At 46.4% G+C, this 19,532-nt stretch overlaps 2 protein-coding genes across 2 annotated transcripts in view; one reads left to right on the top strand and one right to left on the bottom strand.

Moving 5' to 3' along the window:
* Ccdc191 (coiled-coil domain containing 191) overlaps positions 1-4,113 on the top strand; it is a 65,473-nt gene extending 61,360 nt beyond the window's left edge. Inside the window, exons 16-17 of the mRNA XM_028752428.1 lie at positions 627-774; positions 3,655-4,113. Of these exons, the coding sequence (XP_028608261.1) occupies positions 627-774; positions 3,655-3,799 (293 nt within the window). The 3' untranslated portion in view covers positions 3,800-4,113. The remainder of the gene's footprint in view (positions 1-626; positions 775-3,654) is intronic.
* Positions 4,114-5,412: 1,299 nt separating this feature from the next.
* Zdhhc23 (zinc finger DHHC-type containing 23) lies at positions 5,413-19,091 on the bottom strand. Its single transcript, XM_028752440.1, has 5 exons — positions 19,021-19,091; positions 18,311-18,459; positions 12,799-13,509; positions 10,692-10,859; positions 5,413-8,802 (listed from the first exon to the last, which is right to left on the bottom strand). The coding sequence occupies exons 2-5, from the start codon at positions 18,451-18,453 to the stop codon at positions 8,535-8,537; spliced, it is 1,290 nt and encodes a 429-aa protein (XP_028608273.1). The 5' UTR covers positions 18,454-18,459; positions 19,021-19,091; the 3' UTR covers positions 5,413-8,534.
* Positions 19,092-19,532: the final 441 nt, after the last annotated feature.

Genomic DNA, 19,532 nt, shown 5'->3' with positions numbered 1-19,532 from the left:
ACTTTAAATGCATCTCCTTGAGCCACATGTGATGACACTTACCTATGGTCTCAGCACTTGGGAAGCTGAGACCTTCTCTCAGAAAATCAAAACTAAATAAATACACCTCTCTTCTCAACTCTCCATTAAAAAACAAAAACAAAAAAACAAACAAAAAAAACACCAAAACAAACTGAATGGGCTTGATAATGCCACGCCCACTTTGGTTTTTCAAGAACACAGAGCCACGAGTCCAGTTCATTCCTTTGAAATATTGTCAACCTTGGGTAGTATAAAGTCTCCAGCACATGTCCCCATAGTGTGTGTGTGTGTGTGTGTGTGTGTGTGTGTGTGTGTGTGTGTGTTGGAGTAAGTCCTGCAGCTTTTGTTTCTTACTATTCCTTGGTTTTCTGTCTCACAGTACTTAGGTGATTTTAGAAACTTCCCCTGTCAGTCTTATACCTATTACTGTTATAGTAAATTACAGAGGATATTGTTGACTTGCTTGCCTTGTTATCCTCTCTTTCAGCCCTTTGCAGCCTTTTTTATTTGGCTTTGTATGTTTCTGCATCTTCTTATTTGTTTTTAACTTATTCTACATGTCTGCTGATAGGATTTGTCTCATTTCTATCATGTCTTCACCCACTAGTATGTCAGTGATCTAGAGAAAGAAGTCAGGAAACTCTGCGCCTGGTTACTGCAGAAGAAGATTTTCAAGACCTGGCTTACCACTGTCAGGGAGCTGAAGATGGATTCCCAGAGAAAGCTTAAGGTTGCCACAGAACACTGTGACAGGTAAGGTGTGGCTCTCACGAAACTGAATCTGCCGCTGTCTGGGAACGTCTTCTGCTTGCACAGTGAAGAAGGGGAGTGGAGGCTAGGAGAGCCCGGCCCTCAGAGACAGGCGGGAATCCCAACTCCCCTGATGTACTGGGGTGGCAGCAGCTGAGGAAAGCACCTAGCTGTAAGATGAGGAAGCCTGGCCTGTCCACCTCATGGTGGCTGCAGGGACCAAGTGTGACATCCATGGAACATGCCTAAGCAAGTGTGGCCCTCAGCAGTCATGTGGCTTCTGTTCTCTAAAACTGTTGTCACAGGCATGGCTGGTGCCCATGAAGATCAAAAAAAGGCATAAGAGCCCCTGGAACTGAGTTAGAGGTGGTTATGAACCTCTCTATGGGTGCTGGAAACTAAATTCAGATTAAGAGCAACAAGTACCATTAACCCAGAGTTTTATTTTTTAAGTTTGATATTTTTAAACATTATGAAACAGCACAAAATGTTAGAGTGCTTAAACCATACAAATATCACTAGTAATTACTAGACACCCATGTCACCACAACTGAAGTCAAAGTGGAGTATCACTGTCCCATAGGCCACCCCTTCCCAGTCACAAGTCCCTCCTACCAGTAAATAAATCTTCTGATTTGTACCGTGAGCATTCCCCTGATCTCTTCCTAAGCCGTCAATACTACCATGTGGTTTTTCCTTGTTTTGAATTCTGTGTATAGATGACCTATTACTAATGTTTAAAATACACTTAGGTCTTATTTGTTGAGAAATAATGTAATCTACACAAATATAAGCAAATGTATGCTTGCCCTTTGACTTTAGAACTTCCCTCAGCATCTGCACAGAAATGTTATGAGAGTAAACGGGAACAACCCTATTTGACGGTCAAGCATCACTCCTGGGAAGCAGTTATTTAGTGGGCACATGCAGCGACAGCTCTGAGCTGTGCGGTCACCCTCTCCTCCCTGCCTGTTACTCAGTTTTGGATTGTTTTCACTGTGTATGAGCATCTCGTGCACATTTTGTTATAGCAATATGGCCACTCCTAGCAAAAACTGTTCTTAATTTATAGGTATTGAAAATCAGTGGCCTGGGGATAGGCCAACAAGTGTATTATGATTTGGTGTAAATAGAGATTAACTATGCAATAGAGATAATATTTAGGGGCTGTGCCTTTAAATAAAATGCATCTGCTTTGGAGGAAGGCGAGGACATAGTACCTAATGACTCTGTATTTGTAACCTTTAGAATCTCCTCATCACAGGGCTGGTGACATTCTAGTGGGTAAAGGTGCCTGCCATGAAACCTGAGGACCCCAGATCAGTGTGCGTCCTCTAACCTCCATACTCAAACTGTTGCATGTGTATGCTCATGTCATACACACAACACACAACACACACACACACACACACACACACACACTAATAAAAGATAAAACTTTTAGAATTAAAAAAAACTTTAAAATGATTAAGAACAGATTTTGCCTTCTGGGCTGTGGAGAACAGGAACAAGGAAACGGTGGTGTGTTGATGCAGTACTCAGCCCACCTCCTAACTGCTGTGTTCTGACGTTCATGCCATTGTGAATTCAGCCTCCTCCTATGTGCCTCAGTTGTCTGTCTCTCTCAGCTCCTGCATCCATCTCCCTGGTCATTTTCCTAACTCACTGTTTATAAGCTAAAAGATACAGTAGCAAGATGGTGTTCCTTTAGAGTTTGAACTGTAGGAACTATGAGATCAACAAGAAAGGAAGTCCATCTGCTCGGGTAGAACCTCTGCTGTGACATTGTCTCTCCCCACTTTGTTCTTGCTTCCTCTGCCCATGCTTCTCAGAGGCAAACATCTCATCCTTCACGTTGTTAAGCTCTGCCCCATGTCACCCACTGACCAGCTTGTGTCTATCCATTTGCTTACTCTACTCATTTCCCTAGAGCTAGCAAAGATTTAAGAGTAGACTAGGAGGAGCCAGAGTATAGGAGCCAGAATGCCTGGAGTATAGTGAGGAGAGAGGAGCTGTACATAGCAGGTGAGAGAGATACAGCCTCAAGCCTGGGAAGTCAGCATCATCCAGAACATCAACTGGCCAACAGCCATAAAATGAATAATGACCGAGGTGAATTCTTGGTCCTTGTTAGCTGATTAAGAGGCCAGAACAAGTATCATCACTGCCTCTAGTTTTACAAAAAGCCTCAGCAACCTGTGCTTGTGTTCCAACCTGTAACGATACGACTCTGTGCTATGCTAAGCGTGATTCTTGACCTTTACTCAAGGACTTCCCTCTTCGGGAATAGCCACTTCAGTTCAGTAAGGCATTCAATACCTCAGATATTTCTCCCCGAGACAGGGCAACGCCTGTGTTTCTCCACCACTGTCCTGTCCCATACACTGACTCTGGAAGGCTAGCTGTCTCACTGGGCAGACTGTTAGGCCTTCCCTCGGCATCCCCAGTGCCTAGCTGGTGTAGGCACTGCTATCTGGGTATGCTTCCCACAGACAGCACTCCATTTCAGCATGAAACCCCTAACACCATCTTTCCACCCTTGCCATTAGCATGTGTTTTTCTCAACTAAAATTCTCGATCCTTTCTGTTGTAGTTGGGGATGAGCTTGCCAGTCAGGTATTAAACTATGGAAACACCATGGCCTGGATGCCCTAACTGAGCTCTCTCGGATACAGTCGGTCATTATCTTTACCTTGATAGCTGTCTGCCCAAGCCCACCCTAATTCCTGGCCCTGCTTGGTTGGTATACAGGCTATGACCCAAAGCCAGCACTGGGCTCTCTGTGCAGCGTCACCCACCACAGTCAGCTCATCCATTCTTTTCAATAGCACTTGTGCTGTCAGACTTCCCACTGATTTCCTCCTCTCCCTTTTCCCCTTAAAGGAAGATTCTCAGGGTCACACTGGAGACGTGGAAGGCATTTGTAAAACTTACCAAAGAAGAAAGAGTGAAAGAGGAACGGCGAGACCAACTCCGCCGGAAGGTTGCTGAAATCCTTCCAGACTTCCAGATGCTGACACCATCATGATGGCTGCATACCAGTAGCTACACGCTTGTCCGCCAAAGGAAGCCTTTGGTGCCTGGATGTGTGCAGGCTATCTCCACTCACACACCCAGCTGAGCCTGGCTTACTTTCTGGATGTGTCATAGGCCACGGGAATTATCTTGGGATTTGTTCTTCCATCTTGATCTCTCCTAGGTTGCTAGGCATCTGTCGTAATGTGTCACAGTGGGTCATCCAAAGGTGCCCCATGGTCTGGGGCACCACCTTTGAGTGTATTTTATATATTCTTAGTATAATAAACTTGGAAAGGAGGAGTGTTTGCCTGCCTGGACTTAGGAGACTGTGTCCTTCTCACTTGCTATGAGCTACTATGAGGGTAACACTGGATAGAAACAGAGAACAGTGAAGACTTAGAAAGAGGGCATGGGTGGCCAGTGTTCTGTGACCACTGCATGAGTGACAGGTGCCCAGCAGGGCCCATTCCACCCGATGGCAAAGCATGATTAAAGGTACTTGACACATCTACAGCAGATGCAGCAGCTCCTGATCTTAGAGCAACCAGGACAGCCAAGCACTTGATACACACCAAGGAAACCAACAGCTAGTAACAACTCCAGCAAGGACCACGCAGCCCCTCATCAAAATGCCTCGCCATGCTCCCAACTCAGCTTCTAAGTAATCCATCTGCTTTGTCTGCTTGGCCTGGCAACTTACACTGAATTCAAAGAATGTTCTAATATTTAGGATTCTGTAAAGATTGATCAAATGTTCCCTTCTGTGAACTATTACACAGAATCATCTGCTAGGAATTTTTTCATTATAAAACTTATCTTTATTGTGACAAATTCAAATAGTCCACAAATGTACACAGTAAAATGAGAAAGTTCCTCATAGCCCAGCACATCTGAATTGGTAAAATTCACTGCTGAGTGAATGTGCTCGATCCAGCACAGTTCCTAAGCCACCCCAGCGGCACACCATGCAGCGGCTCTGGTCATTTTCTCATGAGACAAGAAAATGCCAGACTTGAGCGGAACTGCAGCCCACACACCTTTTTCTTTAATACCTTATGACTGCTGACTAAAAACACAAGTGTTTCAAAGACGAATAGCCACAAGAAAATGGAACTAAATTCATATTTAATTTCACTCCATCCAAACCACTGTTTATACTTAATGATAGCACACTTATAAAATATTGGCCATTAACACTAAAAAAAAAAATCAAAACCACACACAAATATTCATTAATGCCAAGCCTAGAGATAAGGCTGAATTCTTTAAGTAAACATGTCCTAAATAAGTCATATTAAAAAATCAAGTTTTCTATCTTAAACTTTATCTTTGCTTCACCCAAATGTCAACCAGAAATTGCTTTCTTGGGACTCATAATGTTGACTGGGCCACTTGGAACAATACCAGCTTACAGACCCATTTGAAGAGTCCAAACTCTTGATAGGCCATAGTGATCTGAAATAATTGCTGCTAATTAGCACCTGAATAAACAAACCCAGGGAGGAAAAGAGGAAGAGGAACTGTAGGGTCTTCAAAGGCCACTGGATGGGGATGACCACACAGCTCAGAGCATGGGGTTTTCTTAAGGCAAAAAGCTTTCACAACACACCAACAATCACAGACTTTTCATAAAAGAAAGCACTTTATTTTCCTTTTAAACAACAACGTGGTCACAGGACATTATTTTGCACAAATGGCAGTAGTTTGTAAAATTTCCATTTTAAAGGGAGGCCTTGCATCTGAGTCTGAGGTGCTAGCATGTAGATTTAGGGACAAAAAGAGTGAAGTCCATCCCTCAGCCTCCAGCTTGGCTTGAGGAATCCCACTTCATGTTGTTGAGCCATCTATATTAAATATTGAATTTAATATTAAAGCCATTCCTGGGATTCACTTAGTCTACCATCAAATGCATCCGATGCAGAAATCAGATCAAATGAAAAGCCCCCAAAGACATAACAGATCATCAAATCACCCAGACTCTGGCAGCATGCATGAGCTTGCTGCTCTGACATGGCATCTTGTCCACGGCTCTGCCTAACAACTTCTATTTGTATCATTAGAGCAGAGTAGCTCTGGGTTTAAAGCTTTCCCTTTTAAATATGGATGTTTAAAGGTGGACAGTGACACCAGGACATCTCCAGTGTTTATAAATCACAAGCCCAGGGTGGAGGGAGCCGCGTGCTCTGCCCTTCAGCCTGCTCCACAGGGAATGTGCAGAGCCAGCTCATGTTCAGACGGCTGTCCATCAGCATCAGGGACTCGGTGTGGCCACTTCACAACAGTTAGATGAATCTCACTGAGTTTCATTTGGTGTTCATGGCTTTCAGTCTCACTGCACGGCCTCTGCGTGTTTAACATGAAACAGTTCACTTGCCAAACTTCTGCTGAGCAAACCAGGCTCCAAGCAGGTGCCTCCAGCACTTAAACCCACTGCTTGTTCAAAGCTCCTTTTCGAAAGGCAGGGTACCAAAATCTGGCTAACGGGAAGTTCCGACACAGAAACCTGCTCGGCTAATTTAAAGAAATGAGTGAGTCCATGGAGCATTGCTTTCATTAAACTTCATGGTTAAAGCTGTGCTTCTACAGGGTTTTACTTCTGTCAATTTAGCTTTACAGTAAATAGCTGATGTCCTACCCAAAAGAAGGAAGTCTGTTAGGTAGGTATCAGTATTACATAGACTCTTACTGGCATTGTGTTTTCTGGCAGTGAAAAGTTCTAGAATACAAAGTTTCTCTTGCTAAAAATATTAGAGTACCAAGGAGTATTGTGTAAGAGAGAGTTTACAGCAGTTTTCCTTCTAGGCGGGCAATACAGGGGACAACAGTCAATGCATTCATCAGAGGAAACTGCCGCTTGGAGAGCAGAGATTTACAATGTCCTAGCAACTATGTGGCTGAGGGAGCAGACAGCACTGTCCCCAAAACACATTTAAGGCTTCATTTTAGCGGCGTCAGAGTGGCCTGCCAACAAGGCAGTGAGGGTGACCTACACAGTACTTTGCAAACTCCTAAGACACATTTCTACCAAGGAAGGGATTCCTCCTTCCTTCCAGTCTTGATCCTTAGTGTTTTTCCTTGAGGTTTTCAAAAGTGGGCTCAGTCCTCTTTCCTGGGAATATACACAAGGTAGTAACGTCCTACATATGAGTTTATTAAAGATCCCTCCCTGTTCTGATCCTTTACAAGAGGACCTGCTTAGCTGGAGTCACTTGTATGGAGAGAACTTGCTCCCATGGTCAAGGGACTGCTGGCTTATCCATGGATGCTTGGGACAACCCACTCAAAAGGGCCTTGCCTTTTTGAAGACTCCCAATTAAATCTTCTACTGTCTGGAGAATGCCAAAATCCCACAAACAACTTAAGAGCCTAAGAAAACACAAAGGTCCGATTGTAGACAGCCTCTTATTTGCTGTCTCTCAGAAATGAACTCCAAAAGCTGAGTGCATATTTCCCATTTCCCTCTATGAAGCAACAAGGCTAAGAAAAACTTAAGGTCTCACAACTTATCACTGATCTTTGGGATCCCAGAAACAGTCCATGTGTAAAAAGCAAACGCTCCAAGATGGAGTTCTCCTCGTATGGATCTCCTGTTTCTATGGCAGAAAGAGGGCCCATTCTGCAGTCTCCCCCAGGTTTCAGTTCTGAGACACAAAGGAACAATTTTAGTACTGGGGAAGAGCTGGAAAGCAGTGTTTTGATCAGTGCTGGGAAGCGCATGTACCCTGTTCTCTCCTAGTGAGATGTGTGTAGGACGAATGAGCAGCCATGTAGATATGGGAAGGTGTCAGTCACCCCGGAGAGAGTTCATGCCAGGCTGATGTTCCCATTTAGTGCTGTAAACCTACAGCACTGGAAATACACGAACAATAATAAAAAATCAAGCCCTTGATATTAATCAGCCTCCACAGCCACAAAAGAGGGAAAATGTTCTCAGAGGACAGTCACCCTTACCAGTGCGCCAGTGCCTCACCCAGGTAAGATGTGGAAGGAGGGAAAAATCTGTTAATTATAATAAATATAAAATGATACATTAACAAATATATTTGTCACCTTAATTTCTGCCCACTACACACTGCACAGATAATAATTATTTTCGTCGTCTGTCCTTCTCAAGACAAGATGAGTAGCATTGACCCTCTTGTCATTGCTAACCTTCGAGAACAAGGTCGACCAGAACTGTACAAACTGATTGTCTTCACAGTACTGGCTTCAATGTTCTGAGCTACACGCAGTCTGCTTCAGTCCTGATTTCCTGGTTCCCCCGAGTGCTTGGGCTGGACTGGAGTGCTTCCACATCCCTCCTCAGGAGGCCATCATGGCTGCTCTGTGAGGTAGCCAGGCAGCAGAAGCCCCCATACAGATGAACCTGAGACTTGGGAAGTGACTCTACCGAGGGTCATATGGCTATTAAGAATTGAAAGGAGGGCTAGGAACGCTCCTAGTTCTAACTAACTTTCTTGCTTGTATGAATGGTTTGTGCAATCCACAGCCGCTTTGCAGCTTCTGGTGCCTGAGTCAGCAAGGTGACAGAAAGGAATGGCTCTATCTCTCTGCTTCAGTACTAAACTCCCGTAAGTTATAAAGGCAGAAGAAAAATTACCTCTCTTCAGTCCTCTCGTCAAACCTGAGCATAGCCCTCCAGTACCTCTGAGAAGTGGGTGGTGCAGATGAATCCTGCATGGATACTGACGTGTGAAATGGAAAGGACAGAGAGGAATGTCCCACTGAACCACATGGAAGGCACTTCAGACAATGTCCTCGGCAGGGGTGTGGACGGTGTGTGTGCCTAAGGTGGAGAACTGGAGCCAGTTACGCAGGAAGCCCCTGTTGTACTGGCCTGTGTCCACGATGAGGCCCCAGAGGAGCCGGCGCCCCGTCTTCTGCCGCAGGGCCTGCTGCACTTCCCTCTCTGTTACGTTGTAGCTGATGTTTATCAGCTGGATGAGGAAGATGTAGGCCATGCCCCCTGTGATGATCGCAGAGTACCACACACAGGTGAAGGACAGGGCTGAGCTGTGGAGAAAGGGGCCCTTCTGAACATTCTGTACTGGTTAGTGAGGACTTGAGCATCCTCTCTAGTCCCCCACCTGCTCACCCACCCCACCCCCACCCCCACTAAAGGATGTCTTAGTATCCTCAGAATGCCAAACCTTTTCATTTCTCCTTTGGATTGTCAGTACATGTTTTCCTATCATGTTACATTTATCATACTTCACAGGCATCAAAGTATTCAGCACCTGTTTGTTGAATGAGTGAGCAATTCCTAATCTGTAGCTAACTCAGGAGGAAATGGGTTCCAGGAAGTCACTATTGGTGTCCTCTAAGAAGCTGTAGATGGGAACCTAAGAACAGGGCTACTGTTATGTCTGCAATCTAGTGCTGACTGAGCACAGAGAGGGCAGCTCTTTTACACATGTAGGCACCAGGCTAGAGCAAAATGGCTCAGGGTCCTGAGGTCAGTTCCTAGCACCTTAGTGTATTAGCACATAACCACCTGCAACTCCATTCCTAAGGATCAGATGCCCCATCAGATGCCCCCTTCTGGCCTCTGTGAGAAGTCACACACACTTGGCATACATTCACATACATGTAAATTAAATAAAAATTTTCAAAAATAAAAAATATCTGTAGGAATCTAACATTTCAAACAAAATCACACAGGGCAGGAAAACATCTTCTGGGCTCATTCAAGAATTGTGGGGAGGGGCATACACACTTGAAGAATTAGCTAGAAAAAGACACACAGAGAATCTTCAATTGTAAAGCTCAGCAGGAGCTCACAGATGACAACCCAAAACTTCTCCATAAAGCTGAGGTGACAGGAACCACTACACAGATGAGGTGAGACACAGTGGTGGCACTGGGCATCTATTCCCTTGAGTCAGTCCACCAAGGACATAGGCATTCTGCATTACAACTTTATCACCTTCGTCACGGCCAAGGAATTCATGGTGACTTTCCATATGTCTAGAGAAGAAAGTTACTACAAGAAGGGAGGGCTAATTGTGGCTCCAAAATATCTATAATGTCCAGATCTAGACTACTAGGAACTAACACCACACGGGGGTGTCTGGTAGCAAAAGCAGAACTGGCTCTGAGAACTAAGAGTGAGAGGAAAGACGAGAACCAAACCAGAGACCACGAAGCCCCCAAGCTGAGTGAAGAACATAAAGAATGGACAGGAAGCACCCTAGGAGCGGTGGACCCCTTGGTGTGTGGCATGGAGGTTGGCATGGGCACTCCTGCTCTGTCAGGATGGGAGTGGTGTGAACACCCTCAGTGTGTGGGGGTGGAGTGGCAAGACCAACACAGAAGAGCCCCACTTACGCACTGCATGGAAATCTCAACAGTTTATAAATGGGTCCCTACCTAATGATGCCTAAGAAATCTTGACCTAGATAACACAGTAATCATGAGTGGTGAATTAAAAAAAAATAAAAATTAGAACAAACCATGAGAGGTTAGAGAGAAAAGAAAGGCCACACAGATAGGAATGCCTCTCAAAAGGAGCACACCGCGACCTCCGGCACAAAGAAGTTTCTCAGCTGTGGGAGTCCCTGATAAAGTAAGCCTTGTTTGTTGAGACAGGGTCCCTCTATGTAGTCCTTGCTTGTTTTGTAGAACAGGCTGCCCTCAAACTCAGAGATCCACCTGCCTCTGCACATCAAGTGCTAGGATTAAAGGTGTGTGCCATCAATGATGCTTCCGATATTACCCTGGAAGTTCACCCATAATCTCCACACTATTTGGTTGGCAGTTTTAGGGATGCCCAGCATCCCCAAAGCCTGTCCTAGACTTTGGTTGAGAACTGCTAACTTAACTTAGGAGCAAATAACTCCCCTGTTTCTGGCAACACTTATTACTTTGTCGCTGGCCCTCTTAACAGAGGTGGCACCACCTACCTGTAGTTAGCGTAAACTCCAGGACAGTAGAAGAGGGCTGTGAAGAGGCTTCTATCCCTACAAATGGTGTTCAGGGTCAGCGATATTCCGTAAACCGAAGTGAGCAAGAAGGTGGAGAGGGCAAGGATGAACGCTTGATGGTTGGATTCTCCGACACAGCTATTTATCCTCAAAACAGCAGGGGGAACAAATACATTTGTTTGAGTATGTCTCCTGTAACTCACATGGTATACAAGAAAGCCTTTAAAATATGGACAGTAACAACTTCAGTTATAAAAACAGTAAACCATTATGGTTTGCGCCTTAGTTTTAGGGAGACAAAAACCTGTGTACTGCGTGACAGTCTCACATTCTCTGTGGAAGGGTAGAACAGTTATCACTTAGTTTAAAGCTAGAACTAATCACAAAGCAGAACACAGCTAGCAAATCTACCCGTACAGACATAGAGCCTGTACACATGCAGTGTATATGCATATGTGGGGTTTTAGGTAGTACTAAGGATGGAGCCTGGCTCGTCGTGAGTGTAGGCAAACACTCTTACCACTTTGGTACACCTCGTCCCTAAATCTTAGTAAGTGAGGTCTATTACTCAGCCATGGGGAAAAGTTTACTTAACAGTTATGAAAACTTGGAAAGTCCAGTCAGAAATACCTGCACACAACAGGAAACTGTGTCGTATGTAGGAGAGCAACAAAGCGATGGGAAGCAGTGAAAGCTATGGTGCAGTGTGGAACAAGGTACTAGGAGACAGGCCAGGTAAGAAATGACCTGTGTCATGGCCTCTATGAGGGGAGAGTGCGCAGGCCATCGCTTCTGCACAAGCACCTCAGAGTGCTCAGTGGTCAGAGGTTCCCCATGGGACAAGCTGCCATACTCCACAAGCAAGCATTTGGAAATGGGCCACCATGCTCATGGACACATGTACATAATAGGGGTAAAATGACAAAGGCAAAAAAAGTACACATCTAAAACTGAAAACACCCCTTTACAGGGAAAGACAAGTCCCAGAAACTGCTGCCCCTGTCTTAGGGTCATGGCCTTGAGGGCCATTTCAAGACCCTCCAGGTACTTCCTAGTCTCACTCCCTCCTCCTGTTCTCCTCAGACATAATGTATATCCGTAGCCAGCACAGCCCTGAGAGCAATGACTGCAGCCCTGCCACTTCCAGTCTTCGCAGCTGAGTGCTAACACTCCTTCAGCTCAGTCACTCAGTGGAGTTTTAGATGCTGTACCTTACATGGTATGGGCCTGATGGGCTTTGTCACTAGCAGGCTGGAAGGTACAAAACAAAGCCTATCTCCTGCCAGGTAACAATACAGGGATATCTGATAGGGCCTCACTCCACCATGATGAGTGGAAATCCCTGGCTGCATAAAATGGTTAAAGATATACAGCCAGAGAACAGTCACCTAAAGACAGGGACTGCTTCCCAGAATTCTCTGTTCAAAAGGAACAGGGAAAAAGAGCGATACTGATTGTGTGTGATATTGTGTGTGCGTATGTGTGTGTGTAGGTAAGCATACTTGTGTACACTTGCATGTGGTGTCTTCCTCAACCATTCTCTACTGTATGTTTTTTTAATCAGGGTCTCTCACTGATCCAGCAACTTGCTAATTCAGCTAGATGGAATGGCCAACAAGCCCCAGTGATGCTCCTGTCTCTGCCTTCCCAGTGCTGGGATAACAAGCAGCACGTGGCACTGAGCATGGCCTTCATATGAGAGTGTAGAGGAGAGACCTTGGGTCCTCTCACTTGCAGAGCAAGCATTTTACCAACAGAGCCATCTCCACAGCTCCTTACTAAAAACATTTTTAAAAATCAATTAAAAGGCAATTGGAAGGGGAAAAAAAGAGATAGGAAAGAAAAAGAAAGGAAGAAAAAAAAACCCTCCCAAAGTTTTTCTGCTAATCTCCTTCAGGAAATGACTGAAGGCACTAAATCTGTGAGACTCAAAAGCCCGATGACTAAGTGGGAACATCCTCACAACCTACAAATATCTACAAGGTGTAAAACTAAGGAAAAGACATTTTAGGACACCACAAAAGAAGATCAAAATGGGTAGGATATGGATTTAGTTTCTGGGAATCCAGATTTTTTTCCAACATACCAGACACAATGATGATCCATCCTCCTTACACAGATACCACATATCCGGCAATGCCATGCTCGGGCAGGTCGTACTAGCTGGCACTTAGCACACCAGTCTTCCTTCACTTTGGTGGGGCTCTCAAGCCCCACCCTGGAGGAGCCCTTAACATCGTCCTTCAGTGTGCGGTTGTTGAGGCTCCCTGAGGTATCTGTGCCAGGGAACCCTTTGGTCTTCTCCTGCCCTTTTTTGACTGGGCATTCGATTTGGCTGTTGCTTGGGGATTTATCATTGTATACTGGGTTGCTGAGGTAGCCTGGATTCTTCTTGGCTCGGTACAAGGCTAAGAGTATCAGAAATAACCCGCAGGTGAGAAGGGCCAGCTGAGTGGGCCCTACATGCCCTTGGGGGACCACTTCCCGCAGGAACACATAGTACATGTAGCCCAGTGAGAACAGTCCAAGGCTCAGGAAAAACAGAGTCTGTTCTTTCCTTCTGTGAGTGAGGTAGTAGTACCAGAGTGCCAGCATGGGAAGGGAGGTCAGAACCACCACCCCCAGCAGGAAGTGCCAGGAAGCCACATGAAGGAAAACCGGCAAAAGCACAAGTGGAGGGACAATGCTGATATTAACTTTTTTGGCTCCTCTGAGCCAAGGAATTCGGAGGCGATCAGAAATTGTATCCGTGATTCTTTCACAAGTCTCCGGCCGAAGTGATTTACAGGTAAGCCATCTATTCAGAGAGAACAGAAGAATGTGCTTCATGTGGACTTGGTGAATGAAAACCTTTGGGGCATATGTCAAACAGCAGCATAAATGATAAGACACCAAAAGCCAACATTTTATTCCCTCAGTACATAAGCTTTTCAGATTCATGTATCATTTTTAGAGGAAGATAATGCTTATAAATATTAGCTATCAGCAATCTTTCTTAAATACACAGGTATATACACATATTCCACACAAATGTCTAGACCTGAGTGGTGTACACTCAAATGAATCTTAAAAAAAAAATCTTGACAGTGAGAATTCAAAAGGCATTAGGTAAGTGGTGATGGTCTTCCAAGGAAGTCTTAAGCTCAGGGGACAGACATCAAAGGTGCTTAGTAGGAAGGTGTGGTCTGTACTTAACCTTCATGGTCAGTGAGCAAAGGAAGGGAGTGTCTCACCGAAGAGAGGTAGATGTATTCAAAGCCTGTCCTGGGCCCTTGGAGTGAATCAGGCTGTCCTAGACAGGAGTCTGCTTGAGCAAAAATGAAGAACAAACTAAAATAAGTCCGATGACTACACAGAATGGGGTCTGCTGACTCTGCAGAGAGGCACACTGCTATCTGAGTGTTCCAATTTTAAAACCGAATCCTCAACACCTAAGCAGTAGGAGGTGAAGCTGCTGCACGGGGTAACACACACCTTCACTCACAGAAGGCCTGAGGCAGGAGGATGCCTGAGCCTAGCAATTCGGGACCAGAGCGAACAATAGAGTGAGACTCGGAGAGGGTGGTCTTGTAAGAGGCGACTGGGTCATGCATCACAGGAGACTCCTCACAAATGGGATCAGGGCCTTTATAAAAGAGGCCTCAGGAGCCTATAGGCTCTTCCAGCACATGGAGACGAAGCAGAGAACATCATTTTATGAAGCAGGTAGGTGACCTGTGGTCACATCCTAGTATTCTTTAGAAGGTAGGATTCAGAAGCAATGGAACAGAGTATTAATACAAGAAATCTCTCATCAAAGTGTTGGGGTGCTGCACAGCTTCTTGTAAACCCATGCTCCAGTGGGAGTAAAGAAAGGAGGGACTGGGGAAAGGCCTGGTGGGCAAATGCTCGCTGTACAAACATGAGAACGTGAGTCTAGATTTCCAGCATCCTTGTAAAAAGGCAGTGCAGTGATAAGCATGTGTGACCCCAGCACTAGGGAGGGAGCAGCAGCTCCCCAGAGCTCACTGGCCAGCCAGCCTACTCAGTCCGTGAGCTCCAGATTCAGTAAAGAAACCCTGACTCAAAAATTAGGATGGGGATCTATTGCATAAGGTATCTGACACATCTCTGGCCTATACACAACTACATACACAAACAACAAAATAACAGTAACAACAACAACTACTATTTCTTTAGGGCCTAGGATGATGGCTCAGTTGGCAAAGTACTTGCCCTGACAGCAAGAAGAATGAATGTGGAGCCTCTGTACCCATGTGAAAAGTTGGACATGAGGCTAGCAAGGTTGACTCTGGATAAAGGTGCTTGTGACCATGGCTGATGACCTGTGTTCAGTCCTCATGGGCCACATGTTGGAAGGAGAGAACTGCCCGGCAAGTTGTCCTCTGGCTTACATATCAAAGCCACAGAACACACATGCATACACAAGCACATGCATTATAAAAATAGAAAGGTGTGGAGGTATGAGCTTATAGTCTAGTGCTGTGGGGAGTGGGGGAGCAGACAGACAGGGGGATTCCTGGAACTTTCTGGTCAACTAGTCTGGCCAATAGAGGAGCTCTAGGTTCAGTGAGAGGCACTATCTCAACAAATAAGGCCGAGAAACTATTCAGAAAGACAGCTGACATCAGACATTGTCCACCAGGAGCACACATGTGCACATACATGTAATACACATACAGTGACTTTAAAGAAAAAATGTATAACCAAAGGGGAAACATAACTTGAAGCTCTGGAAAGTTCTTGGGCTTCTTAACCTGTTTTTACAGTAACTGAAAGTCAGTGTGGGAGACAGTATCAGAGATTAGTATGTATGAGCCCTGTGGTACACATTAAGACAATGGGCAGATGACCTTTAAAGCTCTGAATGGGGCTGTGCTCCAGGCAGAAGCCTAGAATTCTTGGGCCTTAATGGCAGCATGGTTTCACAGAACATGGCTCAGAACACCAATGAAACGTCAGGGCTCACTCCCTAGTACCACATCAAATCTCTGTTCCCCTTATTCATTGTCCCACAGAACCCCCAGGTATGGTTCTATAAAGCCAGGTACAGTGTAGGCTACTGAGGCCACTACTCCCAAGGGCATCAGTAGTAGATATGGGTGGCACCATATGTTCCCAGTTCTACAGCTCTGCAGAATACAAGAGCTGTGGCAACATTACTATATTCGTGTGGATGTCAAAGAATGTCCCAGAGAACATCAAGGCTGAGGCCAAGAAGTGCCAGAGCCCTCATGAGGATACTGTCTTGTGTACCGATGGGTATGGGACCACTGCAGAGAGCATCACCAGGCAGTGCCTAGTAAAGCTGTAGGGGAAGAACTGACCAGGACCCACGATGGTGGACCCAGAGGCCCACAAGCTCTGTGCAGGCACAAGACTCCAACCCATGAGCTCTCAAGCCCTTAGCTCAGCACGTCTGGAAGGTAGGATATTTACATCACAAATGTCATTTGTCCTGTGGGAGTGGGACCTGTCATTCCTTTTCTTTCTCATTTCTCTTTCCTGCGGGCAATATCTTCCAATGAATGTCCCACTATTGTGTTTTGAAAGTTCACAGTCTCTTATTTCTTCTTTACTTTTTATTACTTTATGTGTATGAGTGTTTTGCCTACATGTATGTGTATGTGCATCACGTATGTGCCTTGTACCCACTGAGGTCAGAGGACCATGTCAGATCCATTAGGACTGGAATTACAGGCAGTTATAAGATACCATGTGGGTATTGGGAATTGAACCCTGGTCCTCTGCAAGAGCAAGAAGCACTCTTAACCTCTCTTCTGCCCACAGCCTGTTAGCCACAGACCCACAGCTATGCAGAGAAACTCATGCAGAGTCCTTCATAGGTGTCACCATTTCTGATTTAGATGATGTCACCTAGACCGCTCTGGAGACTTAAGATGTCTGTGCTGACACTTGAACAATTAAATATTGGAAGTTGTTGGGAGGTACATACAGGGTGCATTTTGCATGTGAAGCCATTCTTTGGATGGGGAAGAGGTAGATTGCTAAGGATCCAATATTTATGACTAAAATTCATTTACTGCAAACCTAACTCTCAATGCAATCTTATTCAGAGGTGGGGCTCTTGGGAAGTGTGAGGTCAACAGGTTAGAGCATGAATGAGCTTAACATCCACACGAAAGAAGACCAAGGAAGGTCGGGCATTCATCCATTCTGCCAAGTGGGGATGCAGTGAGCAGGTGTCATCCTCAGGGAAGAGGGGTCACATTAGATACTAAATCTGCCAGCACTTTGCCTTTGGGTTTCTCCACCTCCAGAACGGTAGCAGGCAGTCCACTTCTATCACCTGTAATGTACCCACTCTGAAGTATTTTGTTGCAGCAGCCTAAGTGGACTAAGACAAGCAAGAAAGAAAAGGTAGTTTAAGCAAAAATAACTTTAGACAATTTTTTTAGGCTGGACACGCCTTAAAGTGAATGAGAGATATCACCTGGAGTCACAGAGCAGCAGGGGTTGTGGGAACAGGAAAGCCTGTCTCTAGGAGAAAAGGCAGGACAGAGGAGAAAACTTGGGACACCCCAGGCCCCAAGGGCTAGGAGAGAGGAAGAGTTAGCAAAGTTAATGGCAAAAATGCAGTCCTGGGTGACAGCCATTATGGAAACAGCATCCTGTCTCCATTCCTTAGCGCCGAGTGCTCTATTTTTCTCAGTATGGATTTTAGACTAAGTCTAAAGAAGCTATATTTAAGGCTACCTATTTAAAAAGAAATACTATAGAAAAAGACAAGGAACAATGAGGTTATGGGCTTTAAGAGTCCAGTGTGACAGAAGACTGCAGTGGTCCCCATGCAAAGCTTTTCTTGGTCTGAATAACAATCTATAGTCACAGTCACTTTGTAACCAGAAGGGGCAGTTTCTGGGAAAAGCTTGTCTCCAACATCCCTCTTCCTCTTACATTATGCCTTCCATAAGTAGAGATTTAAAATATATATATTTAGGAAAATGGCTAAAACTAGCTTATTCTGCTTGATACAAAATATTTTTAACTGATGCTAAAAACTCTCTTTTTAGATAGCAATTTCCATTCCCGAGATTGTGGTGAAAGTAAAGGCCAAAGATAAGATAATATTACAATCAGGACGGTGTTGTTGCTCACATAAGAACAGTCACTTTTTACAGGGTGTACATGACCTCTCTCCCAGGAAGTAAGGGGTGAGCTGAGAGCAGAAAAGCCATCTTTTACCCTCCAAAGGCCCAAATGATCAAGTGAGAATGACCCCACTCATGGGCTCTATTAAGATCACCGAGAATATAAGAACCTTCTCGAGTGTTTATTTAAACTTGCAGTTTGTGCTGGATTGCACTCCTTAATACATTTAATCTGCCTACTATCCCCCACCATCACGGTTTAAAACGGAAACTGTTGAAGTCCTCATGAACTGAACTGCACAGCTGTAGGCTGCTACATAACTGGTTTTTATAAAATTCTCACACCTGACCGCAAAAACAATTCTCTATTTTAGATCCTTCGGAATAGCAAGAGCAAACCTCAGCATTCTGGACGGCAAACCTGAAAGAATATATGTAGGTCTCAATAGAACCAGTGGGGTCAGCGTCTGGAAACCGTAAGCTTACCTGTCACAGCCTTCATCGAGGTCTTGACAATCACACAAACAGGCAGCCACGTGGTTCTTTTCCCCATTTCGATCTATGTACTCACAACAGCACAGGGGCTCCAACTCAGGTTCTTCGTTTTTCTTTTTTTTTACTGGCTTCATACTGCCCTTTGGTGTAAAGATTTGGACCTGTCACCATGAGGCATAAGAAGCTCTCAGAAGGTAAAGGTGGCAAGAACTCAACTCACATCCTGTAAACACATCTTCGCTTCTCATTTACGCCAACGCCTGAGCAATACAAAATTAAAAGGGGGGAGGGGTCCTGTTTCATCAGGCTTTTCGGGCTCTGCGTGGCCTGACAGGGGTCTCCTTGACTTCTGGGGCTCCCAGCATCTTCTCCTCCCCTTCCCAGCTTGGCAAGCAACATCTGGGTACCAGCCGTTCCCATGGCGACAGCCGACCACGCGGCCCGGGACAGCAGAGCTGGGGCGGCCCAGTTCACCTGCGGGTGCCGACTCGGAAGGGCCGGGCGGTTCCCACCCCAAGGCTGCGCGACGTGGAAACTCACCCTCGCAGGTACAGGCAGCGACGCCCCGGCGCTGCAACCACCCACCGGCCCGGGGATGCCAGGAGCCCCCGCAGCCCGGAGGTCGCCCGTCCAGCCCACTCGGAACCCGCCGCTCCGAGGGCGTGGGCGGGCCTGGAGAATGACCTTGGCGGGGAAGTTACCTGCCCTCCGACAGAGGCGGGGACCGGGAGGAGGACCGGCTCCCCGGGGCGCGGCTGCGTCTCCGACCCTGCACGGCGGGCTCGGGCGTGCCGGGCGGAGTCGCCCACCTGTGAGCACCGCCGGTGCGCGCGCCTGCCAGGCGAGGCAGTCGCCCCCGGTCGCCGCTCCGCAGGTCGGCGCGCGCTTCCGGGTGCCCCGCCCCCGGCGCCGGGATCCCGCCGCCCGCACGTGCGCCGCCTGCCCACGAGGCCCCTCCCCCGCCGCGCTCCGGCCGGGCCACCCCGCACCTGCGCCGGGCGCCTCGGGGTGCTGCTAGGGTGCGGGATCGGACCCGGGCGTCCGCGCGCCGCCTGAGTTCGCCGGCCGCCTGCGGTCCTCCGGTGCCCGCAACAGGCGTTGGGTTCGATCGGCGCCGTCGCCGCCTTCAGAGATGCCACCCCACGAGTCGCCCACCTTCCCCTGAGGCCCGCTGTAGCTCCCAAGCCCTTTCTCCAACTTGTTCACGCTCGAG

Source organism: Grammomys surdaster, unplaced genomic scaffold (genome assembly GCF_004785775.1).
Source record: "Grammomys surdaster isolate TR1022 unplaced genomic scaffold, NIH_TR_1.0 125901, whole genome shotgun sequence".
Classification (NCBI taxonomy): Eukaryota; Metazoa; Chordata; class Mammalia; order Rodentia; family Muridae; genus Grammomys; species Grammomys surdaster.
The sequence above is the reverse complement of the archived record's forward strand: the minus strand, read 5'-3'. Positions and strand labels throughout refer to the sequence as shown.